At 51.4% G+C, this 23653-nt stretch overlaps 2 protein-coding genes across 2 annotated transcripts; both read right to left on the bottom strand.

Moving 5' to 3' along the window:
* TMEM221 (transmembrane protein 221) lies at nucleotides 1–5937 on the bottom strand (the record flags this gene model as incomplete). The annotated part of the gene is made up of 3 exons (XM_079703017.1): nucleotides 1–470; nucleotides 3274–3359; nucleotides 5618–5937. 3 exons carry the CDS (start codon nucleotides 5935–5937, stop codon nucleotides 1–3), a joined length of 876 nt encoding a protein of 291 aa, XP_079559143.1.
* A 4626-nt stretch (nucleotides 5938–10563) lies between these two features.
* Nucleotides 10564–15040, bottom strand: NXNL1 (nucleoredoxin like 1; the record flags this gene model as incomplete). Its single annotated transcript, XM_079701516.1, has 4 exons — nucleotides 14347–15040; nucleotides 11236–11547; nucleotides 10847–10950; nucleotides 10564–10625 (listed from the first exon to the last, which is right to left on the bottom strand). Exons 1-4 carry the CDS (start codon nucleotides 14670–14672, stop codon nucleotides 10564–10566), a joined length of 804 nt encoding a protein of 267 aa, XP_079557642.1. The 5' UTR covers nucleotides 14673–15040.
* Nucleotides 15041–23653: the final 8613 nt, after the last annotated feature.

Genomic DNA, 23653 nt, shown 5'->3' with positions numbered 1-23653 from the left:
TCACACCAGAGTGGAGTCCTTCCCCGAACCCCCTGGCCTGTGGCTCAGGATGCTGCGCATCTCATGCGTGACCTCTTCCCAGTGCCCCTCACTGGCAGACAGTGTCCGGTGCATGCGGAATGCAGGCAGGCTGCCCTCCCGGCCTCCCCCTATGGCTGCAGGTGCTGTGGCAGTAACCATGGATCTGAGGGAGTCCCCAGGTTTGGGGCAGGATGAGTAGGGGGTCCAGTGATGGGTACCCTGCTGGGGCTGAGCCCTGGGGCTGGCCTTGGAGACTTCAGCAGGGCAGACAGGGTCGTCTTCAAAGTGCGGTGGGGACAGCTCATGGAGGCCACGGCGGGTGGCCCGGGCAGCCCGGAGTAGAGTGTGGGTCAGCACCGCCACCAGGACCAGAGCACCCAAGCCAAGGATGGAGGCAGCTGTTGCACCCGTCTCGATCTCGAAGAGAAGCAGGGCGTAGATGGACAGTGCTGGGGAAGGAAACGACTCTTATTCAATGTTTGTTCTCCAACCCCTGGGAGAGCTCCCCCAAATGGAGAGCAGTTATAGAAAATTGTACATTATGATAGGCACATAGACTAACTCATCTAACCCTTTCACACCCGACAAATACATCATCATCACATCTGTTTTACTATAAAATGGTAAATTGTGTGTTATGTGTACTTTACCACGATTGAAACAGCTCAGATCTCAGGCTTTCTGAATCTCTGTGATTGACCTTGAGTGAATCACAGTCCCTCTCTGGCCTCAGTTTGCTGATCTGAACAACAAGACAGTTGGCGGAGACTTCCCTGGTGGTCCAGTGGGTAAGACTCCGCCCTCCCAATGCAGAGGACCTGGGTTGCACCCCTGGTCAGGGAACTAGATCCCACACGCATGCCACAACTAAGGAGCAGCAACTAAAAATCCCTCATGCCACAACTAAAAAGATCCCACATGCTGCAACTAAGACCTGGCGCAGCCAAAATAAATTAATTAATTTAAAAAAATCTTAAAAAACAAAAAAGACAGTTGGCGACCTGACCTTGAGGACCTGTACTGGTTCTCTGTTGCCCTGTCCGATGTCCAGTTGGCACCACCATTCTTTTTGGTGGGGACTGTCCTGTGCATTGTAGGACATTTAGCAGCTTCTATCCACCAGATACCAGTAGTATCCTCCCCCTGCCCTATCATGACAACCAAAAATGTCTCCAGATGTTGATTGCCAAATGTTCCCTCAGGGGCAGAATCAGCCCCCATTGAGAAGTGCTGGTCCAGTCCCTACCCCTACCCTGGTCACTGGTCTAGAAGGACTGACCCACTACTCTGGCATCAGTGACATGTATGGTCCTAGGCCAATCAGAGCACTGCTTCCCCTGATTATAGTGATTGGTGCATGGCTATCACATGACCCAAGCTCAGCCAGTCAGAGTCAGCCCTGGGACCTTTGCTTGGCCTATGAGGACAGGGTTATTTTCTAACTGCAGCCGTTAGGGAATTGGTAGGAGAGAAGCCCAGAGCTGATGGAGGACTTCTTGGCACTTTGTGGGCTGTTTTAATGCTTTCTCCAGCTCTGTACTCTTGCTTTTGAAGATGCCACAATGCATCATGTCTGATATATTAAGGCGAGGCCAAGGACTTTTTTTGCTTTAAACATTTTTAAAAAAATATTTTTATTTATGTATTTATTTGGCTGTGCTGGGTCTTAGTTGCAGCATGTGGGATCTAGTTCCCTGACCAGGGATTGAACCCAGGTCCCCTGCATTGGGAGCACAAAATCTTAGCCACTGGACCACCAGGGAAGTTCCTGCTCTAAACACTTTTGAAAGATCTTTATAACTATTATTTTGGCTCTGGTTAGCAATGAATGAATGATTGGCTGGACATGCTCAGGAATTCTTGCTGAGTGAGGTCACCTATCCTCAAAAAGAATCTAAATGGGAGCTGAACAAATCTTAATTTAATGCTTAATGAGGCTGACATAGTTACCTTTTTTTGCCCTTTGTGAGTTTTCTTGTATTTTAGAATAAGAATATTTTATTCTCCAAGTCTCCAACATTTTTGTTGGCTTATGTAAAGGCTTGAGGTCATAGGTATTGTGTTGAAAGCGCTTACAGAGACAGGCATCTTTCTCAGGGCATGGCAGGTGATGAGATGAAGTGAGAAGCATTTCTGAAGACCTCATGTGAGTGCCTGGGTCCAGCCACACCTGAGGCCAATAACCCCTGATCTTTTCAGATACACGAGTCACTCCATCCACTCTCCTTTTTAAAAAACCCACATCCCGAGCATTTTTGTTTGTTTGTTTGTTTTGTTTGTTTTTGGCCACGTGACACGTGGGATCTTAGTTCTTAGTTCCCTGACCAGGGATGAACCCACGCCCGCTGCAGTGGAAGCGCAGAGTCTTAACCATTGGATCGCCAGGGAAGTTCCACACTTAATAAAATCCAGAGCATTTTATGAAGTCAAACAAGAGTTATGCAGGGTTCACTGCACTGTACATACAAATTCCCACAATGAACCCTAGGCTCATATCTCATAAATATATCTTTTAAATATATCTTGTAAACTTCGGTTTCTCTATTGTGGTACTAAGGAAAATCAGTAATAGCAAATCCCTTGTTTTTCGTCAGCTGATTTTTTTTTCTTCCAGTGAAACAGGTTGCTTATAGGGCTGCCAAGGATCTATGTATGATTCAGCGCTGAGTCTCCAGAACCAGCAACATATTTTTCAAGATTAGAACAAAATACAAGATGTCAGGAGTCTCTTTAAGAAAGGTGATGATTTGATTCCTTTACCAGCATGTGTGGGTGAGAGAATGTTGATCAAAGAAAAGTTATAAGTCGGGGAAGGAAAGACAGTGCAGTGTGTCCTTCTGGCACTCAGGTTATTAGTTTTTACTCTGCTTCATGTTTTGGGATTTAAAATTGCATTTCTGGTTTATGAAGTGTATTTTTTTTCTTAAGCCCTTCTTGAGCTGCATTCAGATACTTGTGAGCAAAACAGCTTTTGCTAAGGCCAACCTGTGAAACACTATCTCCAGAAACCACCAAGGACTTGGAAACTTTTATTCAAAGCAAATGTAGAAAACTGATGAATCAGAAGTGTTCTGAAGACAACTGCCATTTATGGAATCCCCACTGGGATCAGATGCCAGCCATGGGCTAAAGTGTAAGAGCCAAGAGTGAAACAGGCAGGCTGCCTCTGGAGCTGACCCCAGTTGTGGGGCTATTACCCCTGGTCACCCCAACCCAGGGCCCTACACCCCATGTTCTATCCTGAGCACGTACCTGCTAAGTAGACGGAGACCCCACAACAGAAGAGGCCGAGGGCCACGTGTCTGAGGAGGCGGCAGTCATAGAGAAACCAGTCAGACCTGGCAGGGAGGGGGGCAGGAAGAAAATGGGCTCAGGAGGCAGAGCTGGTGGAATAAGGCTGGGGAGGAGAGGTAGGGAGAGTGGTCCAGTTTTGGGGAACTGGAGATCTATGTGAGGAACTAGCCATCCACTCATCTATCCCCCAACTCATTCATCCTTTACCATCCATCCATCCCCATCAATTATTCAACCATACAGCCATCCATCCATTTAACCATGCTTTGTTCATCCATCCACCCATTTATTCAAACATCCATCATTATCCATGCATCCATTTGTCATCTGCCATCCATCCATCCATCCATCTCCCACCCACCCATCCATCCATCGTCTATCTCCCAGTCACCATCCACCAACCATCTGTCCATTCATCCATCCAGTCACTATCCATTCCATTCCCCTCCCCCAAAACCCATCCATATACATCAGTCCATTCGAACATCCAACACTAATGAAGCAGCTATTGTGTACAGACACTTGCTAAACATCTGACCTCCATTATTTTACAGACCATAAGCTTATTTGGGGGTGAGAAAACTGAGGCTAACTTGTTATCAGTGACAACAGAAACAGATTCCCAAAAGCTGACATGGATTGAGGACTTAGTTTTGAGCCCAGCCCCTTGCTAAGTGCTTCCGCTGTGTGCATGCCCTTCTCCAGTCCTGTGAGATCAGGAAAAGGAAGCTCTGAGAGCTTCCATCATCACTCACCTCCCACCAATACCACGGAAATGGCCTCCTCCCTGGACTGCCTTCCAACTCCCCTCCTGACCCCTTTTCTGCACAGTGGCCACAGTGGGTTCTTTCAAACTTAAGTGGGTTCTTTCAAACTTAAGTCAGATCACATCCCTCCTGGCTCACAACTCTCTCAGTCAGAGTAAACCCAAGGTCTTCACCACAGCACAGGAAGCGCTATATAATCCAGTACCTCTTGGACTTCCTTGGTTGTCCAGTGATTAAGACTCCGTGCTTCCACTGCAGGGGGGGCAAGTTCAATCCCTGGTTGGGGAACTAAGAGCACACATGCCACAGGATGCAGAAAAAAAAAAAAAATCCAGTACCACTCACTTCCTGGCCCTCATCTTCCATATCTACCCTTCAGCCACACCAATCACCTCTATCACCTTCTAACACCCTAAACTCATTCCTGCTCCAGGGCCTTTGCACATGCTGTTCCCTCTGCCTGGATCACAGTCCCCCAGATCTTCTGCCTCCTTTCCTCCCTCAAGTCTCAACACAGACCTCCCCTGATGGTCCCATCTCATCCCCCACCCTGTCCTCCTGCACCACATCACCCCATTTTCATCCATTTCCGGCATTCATCACCATTTGACATTACTGATATGTTTTGTATCTTCATTATCTGTGTCCCCATGAAAGTGGGTCCAGGTCCACCTGGTTCCTGCTGGGTCACCAATACCCAATGCTCGGCTCAGCCCCCGGCAGGTGCCCAACACATATTTGTCAACTGACAGAACGCATGCTTTTCAGCACCCCTTGAACTCTTAGATGGAGGGTGCACAGTTCGGATGGGATCAAATGGTGGAATTTCCCGTCCGCTCAAATCCATGGAATCTTGGACAAGGATCCCAGCTCCCCTCCCCCAGCATCCTGGAAGGAAACACTCAGATATGGGACAGCCAAGTCCTTGGCTCAAGAAAGGTTCCTCACTCCACATGCACCCGCCGGCCGCCCTGTCCAGTGCCCATATCCCCGAGCTCAGGTGCCTGACAAGGAACCCCACCCAGGGCCAGGGCACATGTTCTGGCTCTACCAGATTCAAGTTCAAATCCAGCCCACCCCCTTCCAATCCTGGCAGCATAGAGAGAGCAAACTCTTTTTAACACACTGTTAAAAAGGGAGATAATAACAGCACCAGCCACCCAGGGGGGCTTCACTGTGCTAATCCACATTAAGTGGGGGGTACCTAGAGCTTAGGGTTCCATAAACGACAAACGCTATCAACACTGGGGCTAACTGACCCCAGGCCCTCTCTGAGCCTGTTTCCACATCTTTGAAAAGGGGGTCCCAGCTGTAGTTGTACCTGCTGTAAATTTTCAACAAATATAGGATGGAGCGAGGGATGGATGGAGAGAAGGAGAAAGAGATGGAGGGAGGGATGGAAGAAAGGAGGAAGGGAAAGATGGATGGAGGGAGTGAGGAAGGAAAGCTCTCCCCCAACCTGAGGCCCAGAGAAGGGCAGCGGCTCCCAAGGGCTTGTCCAGCCCCCAGCCGGGCAGAGGGGCCGGTCCTCCTACCTGCCGGGGCCCGGTCCCCGCGCCATCTCGGCGCCCAGGTGGCCGCAGAGCGCGGCGAGAAGCAGGCAGGTGAGACCCAGCACCAGGGCGAGCGCGGCGAGCGCGGCTGCCAGCGGCAGCAGCGCCCCGGCCGCGTCCTCCGGCAGCCCAGGGCCGGCGCCCAGCTCCGGGCCCACCCCGTCGATTCGCGGTCCTCGAAGTTCCGCGCGGCCCGCCTGCAGCTGGAACAGCAGCTGCGCGCCCAGCGCCGCCAGCACGGCCGCGGGGATGCCCAAAAGGATCATCGCGGCCAGCACCCGGCCGCCGTACGACCTGGCCATGGAGGGGTCCTGCGGGCCTATGGGACAATTGAGGAATCAAAGAGATTTTAGGGGGCAGGGGAGTTGAGGGGCGTCCGAGGGCCCTCGGCGGTCCAGAGGGGGCGGGGCAGCAGGGGGGGGTTCTGAATATTGTCGGGGCCGCAGAGGGCTCAGGATGCCAGTCGCGGTGAGGACGAGAAAGCTCTGGGAAAACTTGAGACAAAGTCTTTTCTTTCTCTGTGAGCGACAGCTCCTGGCCTCAGAGTTCTGGAGGGGCGTGGCCGGAGAGGGGAGGGGCGAAGAAGGGGCGGAGGCGGTCCCACGTGGGATAAGGGCGCAGTGGCGGGATCCAGAGAGCCTCACAGATCCATAAACTCATTCAAGTGCCCCATTTTCCCCTCCCGCTGCGCCAAGCACCTGTTTCATTGCTGTCTTTTAAGAAAGAAAAGAAACTTGAACGAATTTTTAAATAATTCGCTCTGATATGTGGTCTCTCCCCGCGGATTCGGCAATTGGCTGGAATGTCCCCTCTGCTCACCTTCTTTCAAGCCTTTTCAGAAACGTCAGCCACCTCAGAGAGGCCCTCCTGCACCCCCTCCCCAAGCAGCACACCTGTCCTTCGCTGCTAGCCTTTGTTCTTCCCACGGCACATTTTGGGGGATATTATTTATTTATTTTTAAGTTTTAAAAATTGAGGTGAAATTTACATGACATAAAATTAACCATTAGAGGGGCTTCCCTGGTGGCGCAGTGGTTGAGAGTCCACCTGCCGATGCAGGGGACACGGGTTCGTGCCCCGGTCCGGGAGGATCCCACATGCCGCGGAGCGGCTGGGCCCGTGAGTCATGGCCGCTGAGCCTGCGCGTCCGGAGCCTGTGCTCCGCAACGGGAGAGGCCACAACAGTGAGAGGCCCGCGTACCGCAAAAAAAAAAAAAAAAAAATTAACCATTAGAAGGTGGACAATTCAGTGGTATTTAGTACATACACAACATTGTGCAACCATCACCTCTATCTAGTTCTGGAATTTCCATTACCCCCCCTCCCCCATTAGCAGTCACTTCCCATTCCCCCCTCTCAGCCCATGGTAACCACAAATCAATCTACTTTCTGTCTCTATGGATTTGTCTTTTCTGGACATTTCATATAAAGAAAACCAGACAATATGTGGCCTTTTGTGTCTGGCTTCTTTCCCTGAGCATAAGGGTTTTAAGGCCCATCCATGTTGTAGCACGTGTCAGTGCTTCATTCCTTTTTTTTTTTTAACATCTTTATTAGAGTACAATTGCTTTACAGTGGTGTGTCAGTTTCTGCTTTATAACAAAGTGAATCAGTTATACATATACAAATGTCCCCTTCCCTCTTGCATCTCCCTCCCTCCCACCATCCCTATCCCACCCCTCTAGGTGGTCACAAAGCACCGAGCTGATCTCCCTGTGCTATGTGGCTGCTTCCCACTAGCTATCTATTTTATGTTTGGTAGTGTATATATGCCCATGCCTCATTCCTTTTTTATGGCTGAATAACATTCCATTGTATGGGTGGACCACATTTACTTTACTCATTCATCTGTTGATGGACATTTGGGTTGTTTCCACCTTTTGTCGATTGTGAATACTGCTGCTCTGAACATGCACATACAACGATTTGTTTGAGTCCTGTTTTCATTTCTTTTGGGTCTATACCTAGAGTGGAATGGCTGGGTTATATGGTAACTCTCTATTTAACTTATTGGAGAACTGCCTGTTTTCCACAGCGGTTGCACCATTTTACATTCCCACCAGTAGTGCACCAGGCTTCCAATTTCTTCATTTCCCTTCCAACACTTGTTATTTTCTGTTTTTTTTTTTAAATAACCATTCTACAGGGTGTGAATGGGTATCTCATTGCAATTTCGATTTGCATTTCCATAATAACCACTGAAGTAGGGTGTCTTTTCATGCCCTTGTTGACTATTTGTGTATCTTCTTTGGAGAAATGTCTCTTCATATCCTTCACTCATTTGGATTGTTTTCCTTCTTGCTTTCCTGTAGCACTTTACATCTCTGGCAGCGCACAATTTTCCCACTATGTGTGGCCCGGTAGTGGGGGAGGGGTGGCTGCTCCAGACCGCAGAATGTCTGCTTCAAGTGTCCACTGCTGTGTCCCCTTTGTGTCTGGGTCTGCACCTCGCACACAGTAGGCCCTTAATAAATGCTTGTTGCATGCATGAGTGAACGGATCGCTTTGTACTCCTGCTCTGTAATTCTTGCAAAGTTTGAAATATCAAAACTGAAAATGGTTTCAAAGTTAACACATTCCTGATAGATCCAGAATATAAGAGTGAATGAGGTCGACATGGCCTCCTGCAAGCAGGGCTCTGTCTTAATGCATTTGGGCCTGAAAGACAGCATAGTCATCACCTAGGCTTTACAGATGAGGAAACTGAGACACAGAGAGGTTAAGTAACTCCCTAGGTCACACAGCAAACACAGACAGCCTGGCTCCCACCCACTGCTTTATATTGCTTCACAGAAATGTTATAGATCCCACTGGTTTTGAATTTCCAGGTCTCTTCTCTAATTTGGGGAGCCATTTTTTTTCAGGTTTCAAAATTTTGGGGTCTTCTGGGAAAAGTCTGTGGGCCTTGAGCCCTCAGCCCAGTGCCTGATGGGTAAAATGACCCTAGGGGAGAGAACAGGGTGACCCTTCAGCAACAGATGGCCTCTTCCTTTTCCGTGTGGCTTTCGGTAAATCCCTTAACCTCTCTGGGCCTCCTCATCTATAACAGGAATCAGTTTATTCATTCATTTATTCACCAGGCTTTGGCCCAACACACCCAGCCTTTTTCATCATCGCCAAAGTTGAGTGAATTTTCCATGTTTTACAGGTAAGAAAAAGTCTCACATTGGGATAGCTGGGGCTCAGTGATTTGTTTGGAACAGAGTCCTTGCTCTGTTCTGGTTGTTGGGGATATACAGATGTAAGATAGTGGCATTTATTCATTCGACAAACATTGATGGGGACCCGTGCCCCCCTGGCTCTGGGGACCCAGTGGTGACAAAGGCAGGTCCAGCTTGCCCTTCTGGGGAGGAAGTGAAAACACACACTAAACCAGCCAAATAAAGGGACAATTCCATGCAATGGCCAAAGGTCATTACAGCCCTCTCTTAGACTTCACAATTATTTGATGGAGGCTGGGGGGGTAGTGTCACAGATACCACGACCTGACACCCCCTTTGAATATGGGGGTGATTCTCTGGTTTGGGGGTGTCTGGCTTCAGTTTGGAAATTTAACCTGTAAGTTGGCAACACTCTGTAGGTGACACTCTGAGAGTGATCTTGTCTGCCTTGGCCAGACGCCAAGCTGTCCCTTCCTCACCTTAGCTGTGACAAGCAGGAGTAGAGATGGGGATGGGAGGTTTGATCCCTATCTACCAGGAGGGAGACTCAGAGACGGCCAGTGACCTGCCCACATCACACAGCCCGACAGGACAGGGAGCGGACTTCCCTACCTCACTGCCCAGGGGGCAAAACCTGGCCACTCTCATTCCGTGTTGGCTGAAATAATAGTAAAGATATTGATGGGTTGTGTGTCCTGTGGTTTGCTCTCGGGAAGGATGTTTTTTAACTTCTTTTAAAGGCTGTCGGTGAGCCAGCGACCTAAGAATTTAAGAGCCATTATCACACAGGGTTTAACACAACCATTTCACAGACAGGCCTAATTAAGGTCCATGAAGGGCAAGATGTGTCTGGAACCAGAGCAGGTGGCATCACCGACCTGAGCCTCAATTTCCTCACCTGGAGATTGCGGGTTAGGGGTGAGCAAGAAATGAGGCACTTGTCCAGTCCCTAGGCCTCTAGGGCTTCCCAAATCCCGGAGTCGCACCGCCCTCCTAGCACACCCTTTCCGGAGACTGGGAACAGGTGTGGACTGCACCTCATTTGCATGTTTGGCCCCGCCCCGAGGACGCGCCTCCCCATCTCGCCGCCAGGCGGCGCCAGAGGCAAAATGAAGAGGTTCGTGCGCGGAGCGAGCTCCGGCTCTGGGTCCTTGGCTGACCTGCCAGGTAGGACCTTGCCTTATTGTCATTTTCCAGAGGAAAGAAAGGAGGCTTAGAAAGGGGAGGTGACTGTCCTACAGCCGGGAAAGGGCTCCAGACTAGAGTTTTTGATTTCTATATTCTGCTGTCTCCCTCGTGAATCCTCAGGGTTCACCAGGGACAGGGAGTCTCTGAGCCCTCGCTGAAGGTCCTGGACCCAGCGCACACGGCACCAAATATTGAACTGCATCCCGTGCAAATCTGTTGTTAAAGGGTTGCTGTCGTTTTGCGCATGAAGCATGTGAACAACGCCATTTAGTGCACGGTGGGCCGAGCGTTCTCAGCACCATCATTTGATTTTAGTTTGCATTTTCCCATTTTGGAACTTGTAACCACCCCTCGTCCCCAAGCCTTAAAAATATTTCTAGAGGCCCTTGAAAAGCTCTCCCTGCTTCACCACCCCGGCCGGAAGGCTCAGACATGCCGCTGGAGAACCAAGACAGGTCCTGGGTCTGCCAGGTCCTGGGGGGGGGGGGGTAGGGAGGCCTCACACAGAAACCTCCGTCATCGGCCCTGCGCTAGGTCTCACCCTCCACCTGTGGCGGGGGTGGGGGCGTCCGAACTACCTCAGGTCCCGCGCTGCTTCTCCCCCGCCATCTCATTACACAGCCCCTCGCCCTCGATCAATCCTGAGGGTGTGGAGAGTGGGCCGCAAAAAGACCCTTCCTGCTCCCCACTTCTCGGCCTTTACTCTGCATCCGGGGAGCTCAGAGCAGCTCCACCCTCACCGCCCCTCTGCTCTTCGGGCTGGGCTCAGAATACAGGCCGCCTCCCCAGCCCGCGGCTCCGGCCTGACGCTACGTCCCCTCCCTCCTCCTGGCCTGAACTCTGAATGGTCCCCTCACCTCACCCCGCCCCCACTTCCCGACCCGCTGGGGCTCATCAGAGATTCTGCTTGCTCTAACCGTCAGCCTTCCACCATGGGGCCTCAGAACAGCCCCCCGGTCCCGCCCACTACCGGGAGGTGGTGGGGGTGGGATGAGGGCTTATCACAGACTCGCCCCTGCCTGTCTGTTCTCTCCTACCGGAGGGTTCAGAGCAGACCCCACCCCCTAGCCCCACCCACCCCGGGAGGGGGGAAGGACTCCTCATAGACCCGCCCCTGTCTGTTCTCTCCCACCAAAGGGATCAGAACAGCTCGCTTCCGCCCCGGCCCCGCCCCCGCCCTCCTCTTGGGGGTTTCATCATGGAACCCCCAGTCCGGTCCACCCCTCCAGGGGTCAGAACAGCCCCACTGACCCGCCCTCGGCCCCGCCCTCCTGCCCGGGGCCGCCCCCTCTACCCAGGCCTCGTAAGCCCCGCGCAGCCGGGTCCACTCGGTACTTGCGGCGGCGCAGTGGTTCGGTGAGGCTCCGTGGCGCGGGGTCTTCCAGGTCCTCTGGCAGTAGGAAGCTGCGGTCCAGCACCTCAGCCGCCTCTTGCCAGTTGGCGAAGCAGGCAGGGCCCAGGCGCCGGATCTCGTCGGCCGCGTCGAGCGTGAGCACATCTCCATTCGGCTTGAGCACCACGACCGCCGGCAGGCGCTCCACGGAGAACCGGCGCCCGAGGTCCCTGCGGGGCGGGCAGGTCAGTCCGGTCGGACCCTCATCCTTGACCCTATGCGGAGGAGCCCCACATCCCTTCTCCCAGTACTTACTGAGCGCCTTCTGTGTGCACTGTCCCATGCCGGCCTCTGGGGATGCCCTGGAACCAGAACAGGCCAGGCCACACTGGCCTCCGGGCTTTGGCTCCAACACCCCAGACATGCTCCCACCACAGGGCCTTTGCACTGGCCATGTCCTCTGCCTGGAGCACTCTCCCCAGACATCTGCGGATTAAGACCCTGTATGCTGCAGACACCTAAGCTTAAATCTCAACGCCTCTCTTTCTCTCTGCTGATGTGCGGCTCTCAGCATCCAACACACTGCATAGTTTATTTCTCCTGTTTGTCATTTTCTCCCACAATAGAAAGTAGCTTCACTAGGACACGGATTTCTGTCCTATTCACGAGTGTCCCCAGTGCCTGAAACAGTGCCGGGCACAGAGTAGATGCTCAGGAAATGTGTGTGGGATGAATGAATAAACACTGACAGATTTCATAAAGAGATACTAAACTGAGTAAAGGACTTATGGTCAGAGAGGAGCTCTCTAAGGAGGTGACCCTGGAGCTGAAATCTGCAGGAAGAGGAAGGGGAGAACTGGGGAAAGTTTTCCCATGCAGAGTGCACAGCTGGTGCAAAAGCCTGAAGGTCAGAGGGAGATTGGAGTGCAGCATTGATCATAAAGGCCCTGCAGGGCCATGGTAAGGAGTTTTTGATTTTGTTTTCTGTATGAGAGACAGCCAGTGAAAAGCCATCCACAGGAGACCCCTAGACCAAATCTCCCATCTAGGCTAAAACCCCACACAGTCATCATGAAGTCAAGTAGGCTACCAGACTGGGCCCATCACCCATGATTCTTAACTTCCACCCACGGGGTTCTTGGGTGGCCCTTTTCCAGGCCTCCTTACAGAGACACATAGTACTGATACTTGCAAAATCCCACAGGAGTAAGTTGCCAGACTTAGCAACTAGAAATACAGGACACCCTGTGTGAATGAATTTGAACTTCATGTAAACAACAAATAATTTTTTATAAGTATGTTCCTGCATTACGTGGGACATAGTTATACTCAAAAATTCTTCATTGTTACATGAAATTTATATTCAACTGGGTGTCCTGTATCTTATCTGGCGACCCTGTGTGTGGGAGGGGTAGGGGGTGGGGACTCGCTCACTCTGTCTGGATACTTGCCTGGGTGAAGGTTTTGTTGAGAGGACCCTGCCTCAAACAAGGTCAGTGTTTGGCTATGATGCCCTTACAGCTGGCATTTCTTCCCCCAGGGGAGGGAAATGTTCACCATTTGGGGAAAAGACCCTCCTCAGCTGCAGAAGGCTGTGGGAGTGAGCAAGTGTGCCAACTCTGATAATGTTGGGTGGGGATGAAGGTCTCCATGACCAGAAACTTCTAAGTTTTGTAACAAAATTGATGACATCAGTAAAATGTCACAAAGTCTGCAACTCACTTTGAAATGGTTCAGCACAAACTCCACGTGCATGGAGATAAAGCAAATGGCAAAAATGCCCAAGGGTTTCATTGTGTGCTCCTTCCAACTTTTTGGTATCTTTGAAATTTTTCTTTTTTTTTTCCTTTGGCCATGTCACACGGCTTGCAGGAAACTTTTCATAGTAAAAACATTGGGGCTTAAAAAGAATGAGGGACTTCCCTGGTGGCGCAGTGGTTAAGAATCCGCCTACCAATGCAGGGGACACGGGTTCAAGCCCTGGTCTGAGGAGATCCCATATGCCGCAGAGCAACAAAGCCCGTGTGCCACGACTACTGAGCCTGCGCTCTAGAGCCCGTGAGCCACAACTACTGAGCCTGCATGCCACAACTACTGAAGCCCACACACCTAGAGCCCGTGCTCCAACACAAGAGAAGCCACCGCAATGAGAAGCCCGGGCACTAAAACGAAGAGTAGCCCCCTGCTCGCCGCAGCTAGAGAAAACCTGCGCACAGCCACAAAAACCCAACACAGCCAAAAATAAGGAAATAAAATATAAATAAATTTATAAAATAAATAAATAAAAAGAATGAAAGTCTCACTGTTGAAAAGGGGAAAGTTTGCAAATAGCCACAAACGATCACACAGTTTATTGGGCAGCTCCTTGGACAGCTTGAGCTCAACCATCTCTCTCTCTCAGCTCCAGTGCCCTCCATGGCTCCCAGCTACTCTGAGGATCACATCCACACTCATTAGGTGGCATTTGGGGCGCTGCTCCACAAGCTGCCTTCTTACTCCTGGTATTACTGTTCCCTGAATTGGCTGTTCTTTCTCTAAAATCCTCCGAGCCTTTGTCTGGGTTATGTCCTCTGCCTGGAAACCCTTCCCTTTCCTCACTCTTTACCCTCCTATCCTCCTTGTCCTTGGTGTGTGTGGGGGGGTGTCTCTCTTTAAAGCCATTTCCTCTGGGAAGCATCCCCTGACCCCCAAATCTCAGCAAGGTCTCCCCATGATATTTTCACATGACATCCTCCCTTTGTCCTTGGGAACTACTGCAGTTCTTTATTATGTATTTATCTGAGTGTTTGAGTCTTTGTTTCACGTTTGTGCTCCCCCCTTCCCAGGTTGTAAACTCCCCAGGGAGCTGGATGGAAATGGGCATATGTACCCTTCCCCTGCCCCTCCCCCCAGTTCTCTGTTCTGATTGGCCCACAGAGGGTGCTCATCAACTTCAGATGGAACAGATAGGTCAGTAAACAAATACTTCACTTTCAGCAGAAAGAGCCCCTCCTCCAGGAAGCCCTCCCTGACCTCTCCTCTCACCTCACCTCCTCAGGTCATCCTCGAAGGGCAAGAAGAGCCACTTCTTGGGCATGTCCCTGAGGAACAGGTCCTGCTGCTCCTCTGTCGAGTCCTGGGACACGTACACCAGGGCCAGCTGGGCTGCCCGCAACACGTAGAACTCATCCGTGAGCCGCACAAAGAAGTCCCTGAGGATGGGTGCAAAGGCCTGGCACTTCGGGCACGAGCCTGCACCAAAGAACAGCAGCACCAGTCGGTTTTCCAGCCGGCGGCTGAGCTCAGCCTCCGTGTCCAGCTCATCCTGGTCACTGTTGTTTCGGATCAGGACACGGCCAGAGAACAGGCAGGCCATGGCAACCCTGTCTGGGTGCTGGAGACAGGGCGCAAGGACCTTGTGTGACCCCGAGCCTGCTGGCTGGCTGCTGTCCCAGGATTAGGAATTTTTAGGAGGCCAGTTTAGAACCTCACTAATCTGCCTAACCTCGACCTGATTCTTTGCTGCCTCTGAGGGCAGGGGGCCAGCTGCTCATGGGCCTGTCTCAGCAGACAGCTGCTAAGGCATTAAAAACACAGACTGACATACTGGTGTGAAAATATTTTGTTAAATTGTGATGTAAAAAGATACGTGCTTCTTCATGAATGTATTCGGTAATCCTAAGTCACAGGGCCCGACTAATTAATAGCTGTGATTTCTAAGTCGAGATGAGCATAAATGATATTTCAAGGTGTCTGCCTGCCATGGCCAGGATGTCCTGTGAAATTATCTTTGATTTACACTGGTGACAAAGTCACAGAGCTGGCCAATATCTGCCCTTTTTTTTTTTTTTTTTTTTTTGCGGTACGCAGGCCTCTCACTGTTGTGACCTCTCCCGTTGCGGAGCACAGGCTCCGGACGCGCAGGCTCAGCGGCCATGGCTCACGGGCCCAGCCGCTCCGCGGCATGTGGGATCCTCCCTGACCGGGGCACGAACCCGTGTCCCCTGCATCGGCAGGCGGACTCTCAACCACTGCGCCACCAGGGAAGCCCCCAATATCTGCTTTGATAGGACATGAGAAAACATGCTAAATTCCAGTTAGAAATTAATAAGAATAAACTTTTTTTTCTTCCCTTTGCCCTCCTGAATTCTGTCTGAACAGCCCACCTTAAGATTCCATGGTGAGTAAGGGTGAAAATCATGGTCACAATATTTTACAGCCCTCTCCCACCAAGCGCTGGGAACTAGTTCTCCTCTCCTTGAAGCCAGGTCGGCTCCTAACTTGCTTTGACTGATAGAATGTGGTGGAAGGTGTGAGTTCACAGGATAAGCCTTATTCTCACCTCCCACTTTCACTTTTTTGGAATGTGGCCTCCAGACGCCCCATGTAAGGAAGCTGATCTAGCCCAGAGGTTGGCAAACTTTTTATGTAAAGGGCCAGGGAGTAAATATTTTTGATATTTTAGGCCATAGAGTCTCTGCTACAACTTTGAATTCTCTTATTGTGCAAAAGCATCTCTAGACAATATGTAAATTAATTTATGTGTCTGGGCTCCAATAAAACTCTGTGTACAGACACTGAAATTGGAATTTCATAGGATTTTCATATGTCGTGAGACATCAATCTTTCGATTTTGTTTTCAACCGTTTAAAAATGTAAAAACCATTCTTAGCCCACAGTGTGCAGGATTTGGCCTGCGACCTGTTCTAGCCTATTGGTTGAGAGGCCACATGGAAGAGAGCTAGATGCCCAGCCAACAGCTAGCACCAACTGCCACACGTGTGATCTTCCAGCCCAGCCACTGACAGAATGTAGCACAGTGACTGTGCCAGGTGAGACCAGCAGAGGGACCGCCCAGGTGTTACTGACCAGGGTTCTTGGCCTCCTTAATCAACAGAAATTGATCAGAGGCCAGACAAGAAGTTCAGGCAAGGCTTTACTGGGGCCCTGCTGCAGGCCCCTACTTGCAGAACAAGTAACAGTTTCCCTGGCTGGCTTGCTTGCTGAAGTGGGGGCGAGCTGGTTCCTTATACGGGGTGAGGGGAGGGGTGTGTCCAGGGGTTGGGCCGGAGGGGCGGCTTTGGTGGTATGCCCACCCCTCTGGTGGTGGTGTGTGCAGGGGGCATGCTCAGTACCCTGCTTTTGCTCCCAGGTCTTCAGAAGTGGCAGTTGGGGTTTTTTGGTCTTTTTGTATCTTGTCCATAGTTTGCCCCAACTGTGCGTGCAAGCAGTTCTTTTTAGTCCCTTATAGTTTCTTTGTACTAATATTTTGTTGCTTGAGGAGACTTTTGTCCAGGTGCAAGCACTGCAGCAAAGCGTCCCAGGTCCCAGGTCCCAGCCTGTCTCACAGGCAACCCATGGGATCCTGAGAAATAGTTGATTAGCCTTGTATGAAGCCACTCAGTTTGGGGTGATTTGTTATACAGCAATAGGTAACCAGAACACCAGGTCTTGAGGACTTTTCTGGACCTAGGGAGATGTGAGAGACGGAAAGAAACTTAGTATTAGCTTTAAACAATAAAAAAGAAAACCACAAAATCCTCATTCTCAGGAGTTTAACCTACCTTGTCAAGGCTTTGTGAGTGGGCCCATCCCTGATGGGTCCACCTTTCATTCTGATAGGGAGAGAGTAAGATACTTACACAGCTAGAAATCCCACTAGGGGAAGATAGATAGAGAGGGACTTCAGGAGATCACTGTAAACCAGACACCAACCAGGAAATGCCCAGGTCATCTGTCAGCTAAACAATCAGAACATTTTGAAACTAAACACTTACTTAGGCCACTACCACAGAAAAAATGGATACAAGACCTGCATTTGGCTTTGTGAGGTCTGTAAGATAACCTGCCCTGTAAAACTGCATTCCTGCACGTAGCTTACAGAGGAATATGGGGGAAAGGTGAAAGAAACTGGGGGAAAGGTGAAAGAAACTAGGGGAAAGGTGACATTATACTGAAACCTGAGATGAACTAGCATATCTTAGTATATGTTACCACCTTTTTACTAATATATTGGGTTGGCCAAAAAGTTCGTTCTGGTTTTTCTGTAAGAGGCTATGGAAAGATCCGAACGAAATTTTTGGCCAACCCAATACATATGATTTAAGTAGCGCCATGACAGTCCCAGTTAGACCATACAAGCTTAAAGAAGGAGCTAATGAGGTAAGCCTTGACATCTACCCAAGAATGAGGAAGAAGGGGATCTTCTTCCCTACCTACTTTTTCTTTGATTATGAAAATGTAGCCACTTTTGTTCTCAGGACAGCAGAGCTCTCTTGCCTGCCTGCTTGTATCCTTCACAAGAGTCCTATACTATTAAATCCACTTCTTGGCACCTCCCTGGTGGTACGGAGTGTAAGACTCCGCACTCCCAATGCAGGGGGCCTGGGTTCGATCCCTGGTCGGGGAACTAGATCCCACATGGATGCCGCAACTAAGAAGTCCGCGTGCTGCAACTAAGAAGCCGGCATGCCGCGCAACTAAGAAGTTCTCATGCCGCAGCTAAGACTGGCGCAGCCCCCCAGAAAACCACCCCACTTCTTACCTATCATTTTGCCTCTCGTTGAATTCTCTCTGCACCAAGACACAAGAACTTCAGTAAGCCCTGAGGCCAGGCGTGAAGTTTCAGCTGGGAGATTGTGGGTTCAAGTCCCATCTGCCAGAGACTGTGGGTTGGAGTCCCATCTGAGGTGTGCGGTTTCAATTCCGTTTAATATTTCCTGGTTAGATTTTCCTCTCTCTGCCAGAACCATGGGAAGTCCCAACTTACTGTGAATTCAAGAGATTACTGAAAGCAAAATTATCTCAACAATGGAGAACTCTTCTAAGATGTTTACAAGGTACGAAAATAAAAGGAAACCTCACAAAAATGGAGTTGGGAGGCCAGAGGGGGAGCTCTCATGTAGTATTACTTAAGGTCAATTATAGGAAGAACTGTCAATTACAGGCTCCAACAGAAGAATCATCAATAGTAAGGAATCACCAATTACAGGCACCAGAAGAAAGGATGTACATCGCATCTCCTACAGAAAATCAACTACCCCAGGAACTCAGCCAATGAGAAACTCTCATCACCCTGAACACTCACTTTTCTCCAGTGGATTTTCCTTCCAAACAATGCCTCTCAGCTTCCTCCTTTTTCCTTTTAAGTAATTTTTTTTATTTTAATTTTTATTTATTTTTGGCTGCGTTGGGTCTTCGTTGCTGTGTGCGGGCTTTATCTAGTTGCGGCGAGTGGGGGCTACTCTTCATTGCGTTGGGTGGGCTTCTCTTGTTGTGGAGCACAGGCTCTAGGCACACGGGCTCAGTAGCTGTGGCTCGTGGGCTCTAGAGCGCAGGCTCAGTAGTTGTGGCACATGGGCTTCGTTGCTCCATGGCATGTGGGATATTCCCGGACCAGGGCTCGAACCCATGTCCCCTGCATTGGCAGGTGGATTCTTAACCACTGCGCCACCAGGGAAGCCCCCCTCCTTTTTCTTTATAAAATAATGTTCCTCTCCTTTTTGTTGTCATTGTTGTTGTTGGACTTGTCTATGGGTTTCGCTGTAGGTTGCTTGTCCTGAATTGTAATTCCATGCTGTTTCCCCATAAACCCATCTTTGCTGGTAAAATAACTTTTATTTTTCAGGTCAACATAGGTGCCAGGCTTGTGTGCTCAGAACAGCCCTACAAGGCCTGTATGGTTTTACTCCCTTTTGCAGGTGAAGCACAGAGCCTGGGAGAAATCACCCAGCAAATGACGTCTGTCAGGCTGCAGAGTCCATTCCAACTTAACTGGGCCTTTCAACTATCCCAGAATTTCCAAACTGTAGCCCCCTTGCAGTTGGAGCCAGGTCATTCTCTGTGGTGTGGGGCTGTCCTGGACATTGCAGGACGTTTAGCAGCATCCCTAGCCTCTACTCACTAGATGCCATAACACCCCTATCCCCACCACACCCAGTCTCACGTTGTAACAATTAAAAATGTCTCCAGGTGTCACCAAGTGTCCAAAGGAGCAGGATTGCCCCCTAGTTGAGAATCACCGCTCTAACTGGTTACCCTGCTTATATTGGGTTGACTGGTGGCCCCTAAAGAGATATATCCAAGCCCTAACCCCCAGAACCTGTGACTGTGACCTTATTTGGAAAAGAGTCTTTGCAGATGTAATTAAATTAAGGATCTCAAGATGAGATCATCCTGGATTATCTAGGTAGGTCCTAAATCCAATGACAAGTGTCCTTATAAGAGGCAGAAGAGGAGAGGACACAGACACACAGGGAGAAGGCCATGTGAAGATAGAGGCAGAGATAGGAGTGATATGGCCAGAAGTCAAGGAATGCCTGGAGCCACCAGAAGTTGGAAGAGGCAGGGAAGGGTCCCTGGAACTTTTAGAGGGTATGAGGCTGTTGACACTTTGATTTCTGACTCCTGGCTTCAGGAAGAACTGGGAGACAATACATTTCTGTTGTTTTAAGCTACTCAGTTTGTGGTACTTTGTTATGGCAGCCCCAATAAACTAATACCCCTACTGTAGTGGGCACTTGAATTTGGCGCAGAGAAACGGCTCCCTCCCACACGGTGCTCATGTTCTTCTGATAGTGCAATTCCCATGCTTTGATCTTCCGGTTATTTTATTTCAACGTGTGCTTCATTTCTCTTGCTCTTCCAGAAAGTTCCAAGAACTCCCTTTGCTGTGGCCTGCAGACCCATGTGGTCAGCCGGGGAAGGGAGATACCCATCATTCTGTGCCCCCCACCTACTGTGTGCCTGCTTACCCTACAGACCAGAAGCCCCTTGTGAGCCTTTTTGCACAGCGCGAGCGCGGGGGAGGTGGGTGTTACCACCCAGAGGGCGACCAGTGTGCTGAGGGGAGAGGTGACCTGCCCAAGGCCACCCAACTGGAGAGACTCAGAGCCTGCTTTGGCCCTGAAAGCTGAGTTCTGTCCCCCTGTCCAGGCCTCAGTTTCCCCTCCTGTGAAACAGGGATAGGACCGTTCCTTAACCAGTCATCTGGAATCCCTGGGGACAGTTACGTTTTTGGAATTGGGAATTTTTCAGATCTTAGGAAGGTAACAGGGCGAAAGCTGCCATGTGTTGTGTGATGTCCCTGGGGGGTATGGGGAAGCCCCTATGTAAAGGGATAAATAAAGGATAAACAGGGGTAAAAAGGGATCATTGATCACTGAAAACAGCCAAGGTCAGTGCCGGGGAAGTGGTCCCTCCGCTGGAGTACTGGCACTACCTTAAGAAAGAGTTGGGTTTGCAGAGCCTTTTTGGGGATTTGGGGATTGCTAACTGAGGAGAAGAGTATCTCTGTGCGCGGCATTTGGGATCTTAGTTCCCCGACCAGGGATGGAACCAGTGCCCCCTACAGTGGAAACACAGAGTCTTAACCACTGGACCACCAGGGAAGTCCCACGTGTACTTTTTTTTTTTGCATTACGCGGGCCTCTCACTGCTGTGGCCTCTCCCGTTGCGGAGCACAGGCTCCGGACGCCCAGGCTCAGCAGCCATGGCTCACGGGCTCAGCCACTCCGCGGCATGTGGGATCTTCCCGGAGCGGGGCACGAACCCGCGTCTCCTGCATCGGCAGGCGGACTCTCAACCACTGCGCCACCAGGGAAGACCCCACGTGTACTATTTCGTCAGGGCTCAGTAAACTTGGTCAGATGGAGGGAGGAAGAGAGAGAAGAAAGGGGGAAGGGGAGGAAGGGAGGGGAAGAAGAAAGAGGAAGAAGGGAGGAGGAGGGAAGGCAGGAGAATGGAGGAAGAAGGGGAAGAGGAGTAGTGGGGAGGAGGAAAGGGGGGAAGGGGAAGGAGGAGTGGGTGGAGGAGGGGAAGAAGGTGAGCAAAGGGGAAGTGGAGGAAGGCTAAGGGGGGGCCTTGAAGAGGGGAAGGAGAAGGGGGAGGGGGAGAGAGGGAGGAAGGGGGGAAGTAGGGGGAATCAGGGCAAGATGGAGAAGAGGAAGGAGAAGTTTAAGGAAGAGTGAAAGGGGAGGAAGAGGGTGAGGAAGGGGAGCAAGCTCTCTGCCCACATTTGTGAATGAATGAATCTCCAGCTAGAGTGACAGTTCCAGGCCTCAGTTTCTTTACCTGTAAAATGGGGTGATCACAATAGTGCTACCTGGCAGGATAAGAGTGCTACTGTAGTTACTGGGCATTCCTGACTCCACTGACCCCCGGTTGAGAAAGTAGGGGACCAGTGACTGGCTCTGGGCCTGTCCTCCGGATCTGCCTCCTCGTCTCCATTTTACCCACCCTAGGTGGCCCGCAGGGACCAATGGCAGCATGCGTGTGGGATGTGTGTGTGTGTGTGTGTGTGTGTGTGTGTGTGTGTGTGTGTAGGGGAGCGCCTGCCCGGTCCTGTCCTCTAAATGGTGCTGGAAGCAGGCCCTGGCCGCCTCCCAAGGAGAGTGCTGAGAAGGTCGGCCAAGCTGTGCAGAAAACAAGCAGGGTGGGGTGCGCAGAGGGGCAGAGGAAAGGGGAGCTTGGAGAGAAGGAGCCAAAGCAGAAGCCCACATGGGCACAACGCAGTCAGAGCAGGTCCCAGGAGTCTGCAGAAGCAGAAGCCCCGGAGGGGAGTCCTCTGTCTTGTACTCACTGTCGCTGCCCACCTACTGCCTGAGCTCTGGTAACCCTCGACAGAGCAGCCAAAGCCTGAGGGTCTGTGAGCGGCTCCAGGTCAGCCAGGGAACAGGGTGGTGGGCAGCGAGGCCAGCACTGGCCCGCACCTGATCAAGGGGAGGGCTTTAGGGTCTCTAGGTGAGTATTTAGGACCTTGGGATGCAAATAAGGGACTCTGTGGAGTTCCTGTGGAAGGGTAGGGAACTGGTGTGTGAATTTTGCCCTCCCTGGGCTGCTGCGGTGAGACTTAACTGACAAGATTTCGGGATATGGATTTGCGATTAGTTGGGTCCTTGGAATGTATCTTTTTTTAAAAAATTTTATTTATTTATATTTTTTATTTTTGGCTGCGTTCGGTCTCCGTTGCTAAGCGCGGGCTTTCCCTAGTTGCTGGGAGCCACTCCTTGCTGTGGTGCGTGGGCTTCTCATTGCGGTGGCTTCTCTTGCTGAGGAGCACGGGCTCTAGGCACACAGGCCTCAGTAGTTTTGTCACGTGGGCTCAGCAGCCGTGGCTCGCGGGCTCCAAAGCGCAGGCTCAGTAGTTGTGGCGCAGGAGCTCAGCAGCTCCGCGGCATGTGGGATCTTCCCGGACCAGGGCTCGAACCCGTGTCGACTGAACTGGCAGGCAGATACTTAACCACTGTGCCACCAGGGAAGTCCATTGGAATATATCTTTAAGACTGAGGTAGGGGTTGGATATTCTGGGGCCCCTAGGCTGTGAGTTTAGTACTCCCCAGGTCCCTGGAGGCCGAAGAGGCTTTGGGGATTGGATTTAGAATAAGCTGGGGCAAGAACCCAGTACAGGTAGGCCCTGAATGTGAACTGAGAGTTGCTAGTCCCCCGGGGTAGGAATTCTGGTTTCCATCTAGGGCTTGAGCCGGGAGCGCCCGTGAGCCAAGCCTCTTGGCTGAGGGACGCACGTGTTTCCTAATCGCCGGCAGGGATAGGACTGGGGAGCTGGGAGGCTAGCGAAGTTTGGTTGTCATGGAGACAGCCGCCTTCCTCGCCAGGCGTTCTAGCCCCTGGGTCTCGTTGGCCGTCGTCACTCTGGCCAGGGTGGCCTCTCTATGGTCGTGGCCTCCGAAAGTGGGCGGGCGTCGGTTCTGCGGCTGTGCGGCAGAGCGGTTCTAAGCCAGACAGGTCGGAAGAGAGCCGGCCTGGGAGGGCAGGTGGGGCGGGGCCTAGGGTGCTAGGAGTGAGGCGGAGGGTGGTGACTGGGCCAAAGCCTGAGGGCGGGGCCGGTGAACGGGGTGGAACTTGGGCCTGGGAATACGGGCTAGGCCCAGGACTGGGGGCGGGGCTTGAGCTACTCTGGGCCCGGCCCAGAGTGGGTGCGGCGTGTGTTTGTGTACGGGGCCATAGGCCTAACCTAGGGGCAGAACCTGGTCCAGGGCGGGCGGGGCTGCGGAATGGGGCTTGTGCTTACGGGCGGGGCCGGAGACCTAACCTGGGGGCGGGGTCAATCGAGTGGAGGTGGGGCGGATAGAGGTGGGACCTGGAGGAAAGCCCAGGACCTTGGTGGGGCCAAGGTGGACTCTAGGCTTGGGGGCCAAGTCGTTAGGATGGAGCTTGGGTCCAGCGAACAGCTGCGAAGTCGAGGCATGGGGGTGGGGCTTGCCAGTGACTGACGGAATGGAAGAGCTGTGTCTGGGGGCGTGGAGATACACTAATGATTGGCAGAAAAGCCTGGGCCGGGCTAGGAGCAAGGAGGCCTGTGCCCACTTTGGGATGGGGCGGAGCCTGTCTGAGACGTGC

Source organism: Hyperoodon ampullatus (genome assembly GCF_949752795.1).
Source record: "Hyperoodon ampullatus genome assembly, chromosome: 4".
Lineage (NCBI taxonomy): Eukaryota > Metazoa > Chordata > Mammalia > Artiodactyla > Ziphiidae > Hyperoodon > Hyperoodon ampullatus.
Note: the sequence above shows the minus strand (reverse complement) of the source record. Positions and strands in the feature narration are given on the sequence as shown.